General features: G+C 53.8%; 1 protein-coding gene across 1 annotated transcript in view; it reads left to right on the top strand.

Moving 5' to 3' along the window:
• PCBP3 (poly(rC) binding protein 3) overlaps positions 1-16345 on the top strand; it is a 55296-nt gene that overhangs the window by 18757 nt on the left and 20194 nt on the right. The window contains exons 5-8 of the mRNA XM_054829911.1: positions 13714-13785; positions 14073-14096; positions 15084-15116; positions 15900-16016. Of these exons, the coding sequence (XP_054685886.1) occupies positions 13714-13785; positions 14073-14096; positions 15084-15116; positions 15900-16016 (246 nt within the window). The remainder of the gene's footprint in view (positions 1-13713; positions 13786-14072; positions 14097-15083; positions 15117-15899; positions 16017-16345) is intronic.

The following is a 16345-nucleotide window of genomic DNA, read 5'->3' on the forward strand; positions in this document are numbered from 1 at the left end:
TGGTTCTATTTCCATGAATTTTTTTTCCCTGATGCTGGGGAAATTTGATTTGTAGAGAGAAATACCTTTTATTACGAGGCTCACTTTGTTTTCTTTCCAATTTACCTTCAGATACCCTGTTTACTCAGGGTGGCTAAATCCTTTCTGATATCGTCGTGTTTTCTGTTGCATTTTCTTTGGTTGCACCATTGCTTTTATAAGTAGAAAAGCGAAATATTAGTTGCGAAGGTTACGGAGGACTTAAATGCTGTTGAAATCAATGCCAAAATATCATCTCCTTATTATAAAGGGAAAATGTTCTTGGATGTATTTTTCTTGTAACCTGAGTTTTCTGGGATAATGTAATTTTAATGTGAACCATATTAGAAAATCTTATTCTATTAGTCGGAAGTCACGTCCAGATTAAAAATAAACCAGAAACAGTGGATGAAGGGCGTTGTGTTTAAGTTTCCATAAAATGATTGACCTTTGTTTTGACAGATGCAAAGACAGATGCTTGCCTGCATTTTGATACAGAAACCAAACCCTGAGAAATGGCAGTTTTTCCTAATATCTGGGGTTTTGCTTTTAATATAGAATTCCAAAATAATTCAGTAATATTTCTGAAGCTTTTAATCTCAGAGTTTCCCCCTCTTTTGTGGATTAATTTATACAAATGTGTTTTGTATTCTCGGATACAAACCCAAATTTTAAATTCTTTCTTCCTGAGAAATAACTGTAAAAAACGTTCTTTTAATCTTGCTGAATTAAGAGGACATTTCTTTCGGAAGAAAACCAATCATTTTGGGATGGGGAAAAAAAGGCTACTGATGAAGACCAAGAGGGAAAAAAAACCTTTTTAAGCGATTTCAATGTTCATATTGCAATAGGTGCAAATTCTGCCTTCAAAATGCATCGGAGAAGCTGTGGGATTTTAGTGCAAAGGGTCAGAAAATACGAATGCTGTCAGAATTGGTGGCGTGGGTTGTGCAGAACGGACCTAGCGAAGCACCTCCGCGGTGGCCAGCACCGATTTGAGGTGGAAGCGGAGGGGTCCCGGGCATGGGGAGATGCTCGCCACCTTGCAGGATGCTCTTCTGGGTGACTGCCAACGATGCTCTTGATACCCTCCATGGGTTGGTGGTCCCGGGACCGCTTTTCTCAGGCGATGATTATTATTTTTCCCCTCCAAGTCGCATACCCGCTCGGAAACGGGCACTGTCTGTGCGGCGAGGGGAGCGGGCTCCTTGCTGGTGGCATGGCGCTGGCCGGCACGGCTCCCCGCAGCAGCGGGGCTCATGCCCAGCACACGGGGACAAGCTCCATCCCACCGGCTTCGGCTCCGATCCATAGCGAAGTGACGTGCCTGCTTTTGGCAAAGCAGAGGATGCTTTCCCAGCCCGGGACGTGCTGCACGGGGTGGCGTGTCTGGCGTGGACCCCCTGTTCCTGTATCCCTGTTAGCGAGGGGTTTTTTTTCAGCATCCGTCCTGGTGCTGTGATTGCGCACACACGTATATCTGGTTTAACGTCTTTATTTTATTCAGGCTTTGCCAAATGAGCTGGTAGCGTGCAGCGGGTGCCAGCGCAGGACACCCCGCCGACACTGCGCCCGCTCCACCCCACGGACGCACCGTCCGCTGGAGCTGCCGGGGTACCATCCGCCCGCGGCGGAGGCATCTCAGGGTGTCAGTGGTGCATCCCGCCCTGGATTTCGGTGGAGACCCGCAGCCCCGCGGGGATGGGATGGAACCGCTGCAGTGGCCATGCCCTTGTGGCCAGGGCCAGGTTTGGGGATGGGGTGGTCGTGGCCCCTTCCCCAGCAACCCCAGTTCCCAGCCAAGCAAATTCACCGATTCCCTTGCTGGTGCATTTTGCTCAGTGTTTAGACCCGAGGTTACAGAGGACCTACCACGGGGAGAAGGATAGAGGAGAAGGCGGCTCTCCTTGATTTTAATCGGGGTTGAGGTTTAGCTGAAGTGAAAACAGATCAGGAGTGACAGTTTTGGAGCCTGCTGTCAGGGTCTGAGTGCGGCACGGCAGCGATCCACCCCCAGCCGCCGAGGGCCCCCGTCCTCCTCCTCCTCCTCCTCGCTGGCCGAACCCTGGCAGAGCCGCCACTGCTGAGCGCAGGACGGGGGCCGCGCAGCCTGGCTCCACCGCTGGCATGGCTGCCGGACAGGTTTGTCACACGCCACCCCTGCGTCCTCCTTCCTCACAGTGCTTTTGGCTGGGGGCAGCACCAGGCAGGATGTGGCCCTGTGGTGGTCACTGAGCGTGGACTCACCACCGTCTTCCCCAGCCCTGTGCAAACGGATGCTTGAAAAAGGAAGGATGGGGTTAGTGCTGCATCCCAGCCCATCCGCTCGGTCCTGACCGAACGATGCCGAGTTGCTTCTCCCGGGCAGGGAGAGACCCCGAGGGTCTCCCTTCCCACATCTCCCATCAGCCTCCCATTCCCAAAGAGCATCTCTGGCTGGAGTGAAAGTCACGGGTTTAGGCTGGTGGAGGCACAAGCAGAGCACTGGACCTAGCCCTGAACCTGGAGGAGCTGGGATTGAGGGGGGCCAGGCTGGTCGTGCCTCCCCGCCTCAGTCTCGCTTGGTCCCCACACATTTTCCTAAATGTGGAGGGGACCAGCAGAATGATGCTGTACCCAGTCTGTGCCTTATGTCCCCAGCCTGGGGCTGCAGAAACGGGAAGACCTGCCTGTTCCCCCGTCCCTGGGTCAGGAGAGGCTAGGACCTGCCCCAGGTGCTTTGAGAAATTCAGTGGCATTCACGAGAGTAGCCCCGAACCCCTCATCTTTCATCCCGCACAGCCTGGCATTGGGCTGCCATCTACTTTTCTTTTTTTTTTTTTATTTTTAATTAAATAAACCATCAGCTAAATCAGTTGGTTTTTGTAGAGACCTTGCCCATCCTGACCTGGCACCTCCTGTTTGCCCCCATGTGCTCTGGGTCAGTCTGTCTGTCTGTCCGCCGGTGCCTGGACAGACCCCTCCAGGGCAGCCCCATCCCTGTTTCCAGGGATTAGAGAGAGAAATGGAGATGGGATGGGATGAGGCAGTAGATTGCTTCGCTCTCGGGATGAAGGGATTTGTGGACTCCCCCCAGATCAGTAGATTGAAAACGGAGGGAAATTGTTGGGATGATGCTGCCTGCGGGATTAAAGCCAGGGTAGTCAGCAGGCTCTGGTGGAGGGGAATGGGGGGGGGGGGGCGTGGATGGGGGGCCGTGGGATGCCTGCTGCTCCAAGCCACGAGGAGATGCTCCTGGCTGCGTCCTCATCTGTTTTGGAGGATGCACTGGAAGCAGCTGCCCCCCCGGCCCCAGCTCTCTGGGATGCCCCAAAGGGGGTGCAGCACGACGGGCCAAGGTGGGGAGAGGGGTTAGGGGACAGGAGCACACGTCCCTGCTGGCTGGATCGAGAAGAATAGTGGTGGTGGGGTCGGTGCCCGCTCTGCGGGTGTTGCAGCCACGCACGCGTCTGCGCAGCAGTGGCACACAAACAGCACAGGCAAAAGTCTTGTGCTGGTGAAGTCTGTTCAGCTCTTTTGGGTGAGGACCGAGTGACCCCCTCCAGGCTGTGGGTAAGGCTGTGCCGACGCTGGCACGGCAGCAGGATAAACGTGCCTGTTGGTTTCTGCTTTCCCGAGGCCTTGGAGGTGCTCTCCTCTCTGCAGCCCCCCCTCCCCAGTTAAAAGAAAGCCAGGAGTGTGGCTGGAGCTCTTTGCAGAGCTGTGCCCTCATTTCCAGGCTGCTGGAGGACAAGCCGCTTGTCCTCTGAGAACCACACAGCTCCCCGTGGTCTCTCCTCCTTTATGGTACGGACCTATGGCCATGAGCACCCTTTTTTGGGTGTCCTTAGTCCTTTCCCTGAAAAATGGCGTGAAAAAACTGGCACATGGGGGACTGCTATCTGATTGTCTCACCCCTCCATCTCCAGAAGGTTTCCGACGCAGGCTGCGCTGGCATCCTTTGGGCAAGACACGGGTCCTTCGGATGTGATGCACGGCCCCGGCAGAGCATCCCCGGGGCATCTGTCAGGGCATCTCCTGGTGCGAGGCGGCATCTCCTGGCTCCTGTTCCTTAGCCTCTGGCTGGGGAAAAAAGAGGCTAAATAGGGAGCATGCCTGAAGCATGACTGACCTTGGGCATAGCACAATGTCAAGGTTATAAGTGCAGTTGTCCAACAGAGATGAGCTTTACTCGCAAATGTGCAAATATTTGTAAGATTTAAACAACCGTGACTGGCAGAATGACATTGTCACTGGCAGCACACGGCTCTGGGGAAGCTCTTGTCCAGCGCCTGACCTGGATCTTCTTCACTGCAGTGAAGCCCCTCACTCAAGACCATTGCCCTGTCTCCCCCCACATCCTGCAGCCCTTGGTTCCTCCAGCCCTTCCCCTGGGCCGTGTTTGCTGGCTCCAGGGATCTGGGGTTGCTCTCTGCTCGCCAGATCTCCGGTGAAGACCCACCGTGTCATTCTCGGTCTCCTTCTGCAGATCCTGAAACTGCAGGTTCAGTTGTTGCTCCCAGCCCTCTTTGGGTGGATGGGGAGCTCTTCCTCTGTTTCTGTGCACTTAATTGCACACAGCCAAGCTCAGTACTTTGCCTTTGGTATGGCTCAGCCCCAGCCGGCAGCTGAGCACCACGGGGCCGCTCGCTCACTCCTCCCCCCGCCGGTGGGATGGGGAGGAGAATCAGAAGAAAAAGGTAAAACTCATGAGTTGGGATAAGGATAGTTTAATAGGACAGCAAAGGAAGAGCAAAATAACAGCAACAATACTAATAAAAGAACATACAAAGCGGGTGATACACCATGCAGTTTGCTCACCGCCTGGAGCCCGATGCCCAGCCATCCCCGGCCAGCTCTCCCTTTATATCCAAAGCATGATGTCATATGGTGTGGCATATCCCTTTGGCTAGTTTGCGTCAGCTGTTCTGGCCGCATCCCCTTCAGCCTTGCTGAACTGTCACTTATTTTCTCCCTTTTGCCAAGCAGTTTTGGCTTCTTTCTCTGCTCTCCCGTATATTGGCTTCCCCAACTCGGGTCATCACTTGGCAGTTTAACGGGAGCGCTGCTGATAAATGTTTTGGGGGGGGTTAGACCATTTCCCAGCCATCTTCAAATGGTTTCATATGCCACAAGCTTCCCTGGCTCTTTCAGGACAATGCCCGGTAGGACAAGTATGGACAGCCCGTTGGGGCATTTCCCCGCTCCGTGAAGGCTCATCCCAGGGGTGTTCGTTGCCGGTGCCTGCAGAACTGCTGGGTGAGCTGCCCTGGCTCCCTGCACGTCACACGAGTTTATTCCCCAGCAGCTCAGTCCAGCCACCCTCTGCGGCGCTGCCGGTGCTGTTTCGTGTGTCCCACCGCACAGACGGGGAGCGTGGCATGGGGGTAGTCATCTTCCCGGCGTCCGCAGTGCCAGGCGGTGCCGTTTCAGCTAATTCGTGAAAGCCTTGGGATTTGTTTCTGTCTCTGCAGCGCTGAGCCCTGCGGCAGGGTGCAGGCTGGGGGTGCAATGCAGCGCTCTGCCTTCCAGGGGCGACCAGGCCACCTGCACTGAGCAGGGACCGAGCCAACGCTTGGTCCTTGCTGGTCCATCAGCAGCTCCTCCAGGGCACTCGCTCCCAGCCTCTCCAAAGAGTTGGACTGGGCACGGAGGGACAGCCAGTATTTCCAGAAAACACTTTAATGGATGGTTTTAATCTGTTCTTTAATCTGCTGATAGAGAAAAAAGCTGTGATCAAGGAGACAGAGGGACCTTATTATCCCAGGAAATGTTATTTTTCTCAGCACGCAGAGTCTTGAGTCCACCCGGCACTTGCTAAAGGCTCATGGACATCTGAGGATGCTCTTGGTCACTGGGTTGTAATGGACCCAACGGAGCAGTGCAGGGAGCATTGGCCCTCATCACCCCGTGGGGCAAAATTTCTGATGTTCTTAAGTGGTTTGACGTTCGCTGAAAATACTGTTTTTATTGGCAAATTGCTCCAAAAGTGACTAACAGGGTGAATTGGAAGTGGCTGAATTAAAGTACCCACCCACCCGCTCACCCCAGCCTTCCAAAAGCAGCTTTAATTCATTACAAAATTTAAAAAATTCAACAAAGAACCATTATTATTCCAAGCAGTGTTATCTTGGCTTGTCAAGACAGTGGTTTAACAGGTTCAACTCACTGATTTTGCTCAAGGTCCCACAATCAATGAGCCCTGAAACCAGCTCAGAAGGGTTTTCTGGGCTGCACCAAATTGAATTTCCCTCTCTGTTGTGTGCCCAGCCTCTGCTTGCAACACGGCACCAGCTCATGTGAATGAATGGAAATTCTGCATCCTATAGATCTCCACAGATATGTACCTCAGGTACAGCTTCCTAAATTTCCCCTAAACCTGGTAATTAGCATACACCTCCCAAGTTTTACGTCTCCTGCAGATGTATTGGGGCAAGAGGTAGGTGCTGTCGTCCTGCTGGCCCGACGCGTGGGATGAATTTATTGCGTGCAAGACCTTCATCGGTCTTTGTGCTTCACACAAAAGATTGCAATAATGGCACCACCATTGCGACAAAACCAGTCGTTCTCCTCAGACTGGGCTTGCCGTAGCAACGGTGGAGGCTAACACCATCTGACACATGGGGCCCGATTCTGATTTCACGCGTGATTGTGCATCCGTGCACCAGCCGTGCCAGGGTTGCACTTCTGTGGGCGGCTGCGGCTGGTCTTGGTTAACTGCTGCGGTGCGGTAGGTTGTGATGAACCGCATGGTGCTCAGCGGGTGAGCAGGGACTCTTACCGGACATCCCTCCCTGGGTTTATGGTGTCCACGGGCTGGAGCCAGGGGGTTGTTCTACTCTTCGTTGTAGAGACTTGCCAGCTTTCCTCGCCCTCTGGGACAGGTCCGTGCCGGGGGTATGTGGTGCTGTGTTTCTATTCCTCTTGGTTTATCGATCAGCTCAGAAATCACTCTGAAATGTGTGAAACCCCACTGAAAACCTACAAATGTAAGGTGGGTTCAGCAAAGGCAAATGAAGCTGCTACAGTTGACACCCAAAGCGGGATGCACAGCCTGATGTCATAGAATCCTAGAATCACAGAATCCCAGGCTGGTTTGGGTGGAAGGGACCTCACAGCCCATCCAGTGCCACCCCCTGCCATGGGCAGGGACACCCTCCACTAGCCCAGGTTGCCCAAAGCCCCATCCAACCTGGCCTTGAACCCTGCCAGGGAGCCAGGGGCAGCCACAGCTTCTCTGGGCACCCTGTGCCAGGGCCTCACCACCCTCACAGGGAAGGATTTCTGCCTCACATCTAGAATCCAGCTTGTGGGTGCACCAGATGAAGTAGAAACCCAGGAAAGCAGCAGGGAATTCCCTGGAGGGGAGAGCAAGCTGAGCACAGCTTCGGGCTGGTGTGAGAGCAGAGGTGTGCATTTGGCTGCGATGCGGCTGAGCCCACCGTGGTGTGACAGGGCTGGAGCTATGGGCCATCGTACCAGTTGCTTCTGAACTCTGGCTAATACCAATATCCAGAGCCAATATCTCTGCCTGGAGGGCCACCCAGTGTAAAAAAACAGCCCTGGTCTCTAGAGGGCAAAGGATCCAGGCAGAAAGCCATGTTGACATGAAGGGTGGTAGGAAATGATTGTTTAGAAATAGAGAAGAGCTCCCAAGAGTTGCAGCCAGCAAAGAGGTTGGTGGGAGAAACAGGCATTAGAAGACCACCTGAAGCATGGAGGTAGCAAGCGAGGCAGCAGGAGGTTGTTCTGGTGGTCCTGGCACTGAATTTGTAGGCAGAAGAGCCACGGGAGCACAGAGGGGAAAGGAGGGAGCAGAGAGTCCTGAGGAAGGTGCATTTGCACCCCTGCAATAGTAATTGGGGTAACTGGCGTAGAGGTGGGCGAGACTGGAAGAGCCCTCTGGGGCACACAGGTGAGGAGGGGAAGGTGGGTTATAACTGGTCATCAGGAGCCAACGAGTGACATCTTGGGCCGTGAGCGGAGACATCTCACCCAGAGGAGAGCAGGGGAGTGGGAGCAGGTGACCAAGAACGAAGCCTCCAGAGATGCCTGCTGTGAGGGCAAGAGCAGGGATATTTGTCTCCCGTAAAGCTTGGAAAAATCAAGGGCAGGCGAGAAGCAGGGATACACTGCTGGCTGATGTACCAGGGCAGCATGGAGGCATCTTTTTTTCTTTTTTCTTTCTTTTTTGGGGGGGTTGGTTTTTTTTTGGTTTGAGATTTCTAAAAAATTTCCACTGGAGCTGGAGAGTGAGCAGAAGAAAGGTCAACCAAAATGACTACAGTTTGTGGAAAATGGCAGCAGCTGGAAATGCAGCTTTATTGCAAAACAGCGTTTGGTGTCACTCATGTAGATGGTGCTACTGTCCTCTCACACCTTCATCTTCTGACAGCTGAAGTCTGCCGGTGGCTGATGCGTTTCCATTCAGAGCCTGGGTTTAAAGGAATGCTTGACTTTGGGTTTTTTTCTTCCCACTCCTTCCACCCCTGTCCTGACCTGGCCAGACTGTGTTGTCGTCATAATCCTGAGCTGGCTGCACCGCGGTGCTTCCCAGCCGCTAAAACGCAACGCTGAAAATCGCCGGATTAGGTCTTAATGGCAGGATCAAGCTGCCGGGAGATGAGTGAGCTCCTGCTTACGCGGGTGGGCAGGCAGTGCTCCTTGGGAAAGCAAGCTAGAAAGCCTAAAATGTCAGAAAAGCAGCTTCTTTCCTGGTTTCCCCAGCTTTTCTCTACATTTATCACATCTTTCAGTTTCCAAGGGTCAGAAAATGCTGGCCTGAGTTTTTGTGAAGGAGGTATTGAGGGGTCAGAGATGTTTAAACATCTCCCTCGCAGTGGAAAACATTGTCTTGAGTGATGGACTTTCTGGCCAAGATGTTAATCCCCAACATGAAAATCTGCCAACCACACTGGAAATCTGGGCCGTGCCATAGCACGTTGCAGCGTGCTGAAGGACACTGGAGCTTTGTGGTCCTCTAACACCTGGCTTTCTGCTGGTGGGGCTCCTGAAACACCAAAGAGCCTGGGAAGCGTCTTGGATGTGTTTCAGGGTGGCATTGCCATTGAGCAACCTCCAAGATGCTCGGGGCTGGTCCTCTGGGCAGGCGGCACAGCGTCCCTGGACAAACCGGTGCCCTGGCCACCCTGCTCTTCACCTGCACAGGTCGGCAAGGGCTCTCGGTCAACAAGACTACAAGATGTTGGAGTGTATCAGCCTTCACTGACCAAACCTGTCAAGAAAGTGTGATTTTTGTAAAGGCCGTGTGATGGACAAGGGGGGTGCCAGACACTTTCTTTTTCGAGTTTGCTTGGCAGTGCCTGTGAACTTTCCATCCAAACCTTTCAGGGAGGGGGCGGGTTGTGGGATGCTTTTGTGCTGAGTTGTCCTCTCTGTTTGTTTTTGGACAGCTTCAACAAAACATTGCTGTCCATCAAAACAAATACCTAGATAAAGCCATGAAATTTGATCTCCGTAATGCTTATGAGAGTATTCCGTGACGAGATCTACCAAAGAAACTGCATTGTGCGTCTACCTTCTGGCAGGACCGTCCATCCCAGAGGCACCAGGGTGACGTTAGTGCAGATAGGAGAGACCCTCCCCCTGTAGCTGGGGTCTGCAGGCAGTAGCAATGCTAGCGCCGAAGCAAGAGGAGCAATTTTGTGATGGTGCTCGTTTATGAGACCCTCAACCACCTTCTCCAAAACGCTGGCGGCTGCTGCCAAGTCCCGGGGCGGCGGGGACCATCTCTGGGGAGCTGCCCCCCCCAGTACCGGCAGCAGATGCCTCGGCTCTCCGCGGGGCATTTGCAGAGCAGGCGTAGGCAGCGTTTGCTGGAGCTGCGCCACAGGACTCGCTCGTGCGTGGCTAACGTGCCCGGGGAGCCCGAGTGGGTGCATGGGAGGAGGAGGAGGGCTGGCATCGGCAATTCGGAGCCAGCCGTGTCTCCCGGTCCCTGCAGCGACACTGGCTCTGCCCGAGCCACTGCTCTCCCGGGTCCGGAGGGGGCTGCAGGATCCCAACATCTGCTTTTCCGCTGCCCATTTAGAATCCAGGCTGGAGAGCTGAGTCCAGCCCAGAGGTTGGTCTCCCCCTATTCACGTGCCGTCTCCCATCTGGGAGATGATCACGGTATTAAATTAATTTAATACACAGTGTTCAGAATTCCCCTAATGAGAAGATTTTGCTCAAATTTTAGGAGAGTGTCAGTATTTGTGAGGTATCAGCAAGCGTAAAGGCAAGAGCATCAGCTTAGGCAATTGCTCCAACCTCTAAAAAACTGGAAAGGAGAAAAATCAGAGTGTGCGTGTTTGCATGTGGGGAACAGGAGTCTTTCTGCTGTTCTGGGTTTCCATTTTCCTTCCTCTTCTCCTTCTTCTCCTTGGTCACTGGTGCCTGAGCTTCTTTTTCAGACACAGGGAATTCCCGATAGATTAAGGAATTTTCTCGGAATTTAATATATTTAATCTCAAAACCAAGGAAGAAGGAAAAACCAAATTGCTCTGAGTACCGATGATACCTCCTCCGAGCATTCTCCCAGCAGGCAGCAGGTTTATTTACTCTGCAACAGGATCCTCCTTTGGAAAGATGTTCCCCAGCTGTTTTGGGGTACCGAGCCCTGGGCACCGCGCTCCCCACTCTGCAGAACTCCCCTCACTGCGGTCCAAAGACATTTGGCTGCTCCCCATGATGGCCACGCGTGGGAGGATGCTGCTCCGGTCCTCCTTCTGTGGTTGTCCTCCTCCTGCGGTTGTCCAGGCACGATGCTCGGCAGCTTGGCTTGCTGCACAACTTCCATTTCGGGGCCAAACTCGACGCTTCTGTCTCCTAACGTGGCGTCTTTGACCTCTGCAGCCTGCACCCACTTTGCACTGGGTTGGAGTCGGGCTCTGGATCTGCTCTATCCGCTGGACTGGATGTAATGGTGTCCTCAGGGCTTTCAAGTAGATGGACAAAGAAGCCATTTCAGAGCTGCCGTGAGCTGGGCAGAAGAGGACGGTGAAGAGGAAGGCTCTGAGATGGGTCTCTCTCCAGGCAGGGAATGCTCCGAAATGCTCAAAATGGCGTTTGGGGGATAATTTTTCCCAGTCTTTTGTCCGTGAAGAACGAGGGCTGTGGGGGGAGGCACGCGCCCGGGGTGCATGCCTTGGCTCTATTGTTCCCAGTGTTTCCACCGAGATTAGGAACCCCCTATAAAAGACTTACCTTTCACTAGTATGATTAAGAAAAGGCCAATGTAGCTTTCCCGCTCACTGGAGCATGAAGCGTGTTTAATTTAATAATGCTGATAAATCTTAAAGCCAGGAGCGTTTGGCTAACACATGACCCACTTTTTCAATCAATTGGAAACATTTACATAACGGCCCGATGCAGGGTTGCTCCTGTGAGGGATGTGGAGCCGGGGATGGCAGACCCCCCCGCAGCGCGTTTCGCCTCTGTAGGACATTTGCTGAAAGCAAAACGGCAAATTTGGCCGGTCCTTAGAAGTCAAGTTGTGACCCGCCTCACTGGGACCGCTGGCTCTCCCGCAAGGATGTGCCGGGGTTCAGAGCCCCTTGGCCGCCCAGCTGGGCTTTGGGGTCCATCGCCCTGGCGGCAGAGCCCAGCCTGCCCCGGGTGCCGCACTCGCCTGGCAGCTCCCAGCCGTGGGGATGGCACCCTGGGCTGTAGCTGCCCCGGCCACCGTGGTTGGGCGGCTTGCAAGAGAAAGCCCTCGGGGCGATGTGCAGGGCAAGACGGCTTTGCAAATATTGCCTTGGCAAACCATGGGAGCCCCCGCCGGTGCGTACACCTTGACCACCGGTTGTGAACGGCCTCCGCCTTCCTCTGGCTCTGCCGTTAGAGGACTTATGTGCTGGGAAGGGGAGCTGTACCGCTGCCTCAGCACGCACCAGCCTCGTGGGTGGCTGCAGCAGCATCATGGCTTTCTCGCTTTCCCTGCGGCACGGCTAGATTGCTCCTGGGACGGGACATCCCCGGGGACGGCTGTCCCCCTGTGCGGCGGGGACACCTCTTTGGTGCAGGCACCAGCAACGCTGACCTCCACGAATCTGCCCATTCGGGCTTGTCAGCACAGTGCTTCCCAGGCAGAGAAACCAGCATGGCATTAACCAACACAACCGGGTCTTTATTTTCCTTCGTTGTTTCCCTGCAGTCTTGGAAGTGCCTGATCTTGCCTCTTGTGCTATCGTGTGTCACCCCATTTCCATTACTCTGGTCCTCAATGTTGTCACCTTCTTCCTCTGAAGTATTCTCCCCCTTAACAGTGCCTTTTGGCTTGACATCTTCAACACATTTCAGTTCTTATCATTCCTGCGGGGATTTTGATTTTTTTCATTTGTAACATCCGTCAGCCTCAAGATCAGCGTGTGCAAGTAGGTTGTAAGAAACCTCGTTCCCCGTGAGCTGGTATCCTATTAGCTTGGTGGGAGCAGCATCTCCCCGCTAACCACGCGGGTTTTATCCATTTTGGGTTTCATAATCACCTCTTGGAAGAGGTTTTACACCAAATCCATTTCCCGGCCGTGATTTGTGTGCATTTCTGTGTGTTTATTCATCCCAACTGCCTCTTTGCATTAGAGTAATACTTGAGAACTGGTTTACCTCCCATTTTTTGGTCACATAAGTCCCCACCTGAGCAAAGGAAAATGCCAGATGCTCGTGACCAGGATGAAAAACCTCCCATCTGATATGTACTGAGGGATTAAATAAAAAAAAATCTCTTGGCGTTGCACGTAGAAGGATGCTGGCACCTCCCTCCGAGACAAGACCGCTCTCCCCATGCAGGACGCTGCGGAGACATTTCGCGTGCCTGGTCCTCGCACAGAGATGCTGCTGAGGAGGCATCAGGAAAGAAAAGGAAGGATTTGTTGCCGTTCTGGGATTTTTCTCCCCTGCCTTCAAAATATCGGTGGTGTTTTTCCCTCTAGAGGGCAGAGGAGGAGAGAGAATGGGAGGGGAAAGGAACAGGACCGGGAAAGCTTGCAGAGGGTTCATTACATACGTGCAAAGCATGAACGGCTGGAAGTGGCGTGGTCCTGCGACGCAGTGCCCGGCTAGGGTGCTCGCGGGTCAGGATGAAAACACAGAGCTGTAGCAATAGGGACACCAGCTCCGTCCTTCCCGCTCTGTGCTCCTGGGCTCAGATAGATATTTCCTGATATTTCATGAAAAATTGCCTTTTGATTTTCTCAGTGCCTGTTTGCACTTCGAATGGTGAATTTTGGTTTGCTCGATAGGTGCCCTGGGTCTCTTAAAGTCCCAGTTCAGCCGTCGGTCTTTGGCCAGGCTGCTCCACCAACTGCCTGCTCCTGCCCACGTGCTCCGCTAGGCGCAGCTGCTTTTCGGCTGATGCAGACGTGGGCTAGCCCTCTGGCTGTGCCACCTCAGATGCTTTGGTCCGTGCTCCCGCGATGGCTTTTGCATCAAGGCGGTGGCGAAGCCACGGCAGAGACGCGGGCTGTTTCCCAGGCTCGCGCCCAGCCCCAGCTGCACCCACTAAGGTGCTCAGCCCGCGACATCTCCCTGCAACTGCTCCAGCTGTGGCTTGCCCATGCCCTCTGCTCTGCAGGGTCCATCCCATGTTGAGGAACCGGCTTGTTTTGAGATAAAACCTTTCCCCCTCTCTGTCCCTAGGTGATACGGCCGCGGTGCTGTCTCGTTCTGCGCCGGGACTGCCCTCCCAGCTAACGCACGTCTCCCGTCCCTCGGTAGGAAATGGAGTCGAAGGTCTCCGAAGGCGGCCTGAACGTCACCCTCACCATCCGGCTGCTGATGCACGGCAAGGTAAGGGGCTCCCGGCGACGGGGGGTTCCTCGCAGCTCCCCCTCTCGCCTCCGCTCCGGCTGTGCCCGGGTCCGGCCAGCCCCGCGCTGCCAGGAGCAGGGTTCCTCCTGCAGTGGGGAGGGTGGCATGGTGGCATGGTGCTCCTGGCCCCTCTCCAGCCTGCCCCTGCCCTGTCCTTCTGCTGGGGACAGGGTGCCCCACGTCTTGGCTTCATTATGGGCTTGGGCTAGATTGTCTTCACGTTTGGTAATCTCAGTTCCTTTGTGTTTGGCTTTTTTTTCCTGTAGGAAGTTGGAAGCATCATTGGAAAGGTAAGGATGACTTTTAAATGTGTATTTAATGCTATTGCCTCTCCCGTTTGCGGCCTGTGGTGTGGTAGATGCCAGTCACCTCTTCCCTGCAACATCCTTAAATGTTTGGTGCGCGTGAGCCTGTTGCTGCATTTGTGAGACAGAAATGTTGAGAGACCCACAGAGGGATCAAAGACCATTTCCCTAAAAAAAACCACCACCAAACTTATCTAGTGCCGTTCCCAGCTGCTTCACTGGGGTGACGAGTAGGTGTTTATGATCGTGCTGCCCTGAAATTTTAATCAAATAGATTTGCTAAGAGAGATTAAAAAAATGTCATGCAGACCCACTTAAATCCTACAGCACTTGTCTCTGAGGCCACAGGACACCGTTTAGCTTGAGCAGAAAAGCTTCACGAGGTGCTCTGCTCCCTGGTGCTTGCCGTGGTGGTTTGGAAAGTCCTGGCTCTACAGGACTGGGGTTTGGGGGGTTTTTAAAAGGCAGGTTTGTGGTAGCAAAGATTTGCAGCATGAACGCCTTTTCCTATATACTTGCACCTTATTTTTCCATCAGCCTGTCCAGCCCTGGAAAGATGCACAGTTGTACCTGCTTTATATCAGAATATAAAGATATTAGGTCTCTGTATAGATACTAGATAACTGCCCTTCAAAATCACTCTTGTCTCAACATCTGATCAGTTCCTGAGCTTTTCCCATGCGGTTTCCCTCCTAATGGGAAGGATAGAAATGGAGGTGGAAGCCGCAGTCACGTAGCTGGTTCGTCTGTCGTGTCCTACAGACGCGGGGAGCAGGGCTACGACGGCTTATGCCCTCTGGCTGCTCTTCAGCTGCCCATGGCGTGGGGATGGAGGGCCGGGCATCGCCGAGCTGCCCAAACGTCTGGCTATGCTTTGCCACGTACTGGGGAGATGCATGTGCAGAGGGGTTGTTTTGAAGGTGGAAGTCTTGAGTTTTTAGTAATAGCCTGCATTTCTGCTTCTTGTTTCAGAAAGGAGAGACCGTGAAGAAGATGCGCGAGGAGGTGAGCAGCCCTGCTCTGAGGATGGATTTGTGGGAGGATGGGAGAGGAGCAGGAAGGGCCGTCGGGCTGTCCTGCCCAGCAGCGTGCAGCACAGCGCCCAGCACTGCACGTTGCCCCGTGCGACGTGTGCAGTGACTCCCGGGGCCAGGACACGCAAGAGGGCTGTGCCCAGAGCTCTTCGGTCCAGTTTTCTCACTCTCTGCTCAGACAAACTCCTATCACATTTAATGGGAATTTTCCAGAGCCAAGAATTTGCTCTTAATGAAACATTGAAATTAAGTCTCTCGTAAGATGCTTGAGTTTGTCCAAGGTCTTTGTGCCTGCAGCTACCAAGGAATTACCAGATCAGTAAGCGAGACTCTTAATGAAAAATTGGCTTTTGATTTTCTCAGTGCCTGTTTGCACTTCGAATGGTGAATTTTGGTTTGCTTGATAGGTGCCCTGGGTCTTTTAAAGTCCCAGTTCAGCCGTTGGTCTTTGGCCAGGCTGCTCCACCAACTGCCTGCTACAAGCAATGATCCCACAAACTGGTCTCGCCTTGATCGCGTGGGTTTGCTTTGCAGTAAAAGACCCACAGCGGATGCTTGGAAACCCTTTCTGAAGGTCAGGGTAAAGCAGAGCTGGAAGCACCGCAGGGTGCAGGGATGGGAGTTTTTAAGGTTAGGTGGGATGTCAAGAGGCTGGCACAGAGGATGACGAGGGACCGGGCTGGGACAGGACCTGGCCCAGAGGAAGTTGGGTGGCTTGGCTGTGGCTGTTCCAGGGCTGCCCTTCTCTTTCCAGAGCGGGGCAAGGATCAACATTTCGGAGGGAAACTGCCCCGAGCGAATCGTGACCATCACCGGCCCCACCGATGCCATCTTCAAGGCTTTCGCCATGATTGCCTACAAATTTGAGGAGGTGAGCAACACGAGCCCATTTGCCCAGGAGGGCAGAGTAAAAGGCTCTGCATCCAGACCCTCGGTGGCCCACCAGCCAAGCAGAGCTCCGGCTTGCCCACTGCTGGGGCCAGGGGTACCTCCAACCCACACGTGCCTGGCTGGGCTTGCTTAACTGGTACCCGACCTCGGCACAAAACCTTCCCGACATCTCCGACTAGGCAAGGACTGTGCTTCAGTGAACTCTCCCAGAGCTCTTGCAGTTAGCTGGCTGCAGGGATGCGCAGTGATGCAGCGGCAGACAGAGACCAGCCGCGGTCTGGGGGATGTGACCCCTCTTTTCTGGCCCGG

Source organism: Grus americana, chromosome 6 (assembly GCF_028858705.1).
Source record: "Grus americana isolate bGruAme1 chromosome 6, bGruAme1.mat, whole genome shotgun sequence".
Taxonomy (NCBI): Eukaryota; Metazoa; Chordata; class Aves; order Gruiformes; family Gruidae; genus Grus; species Grus americana.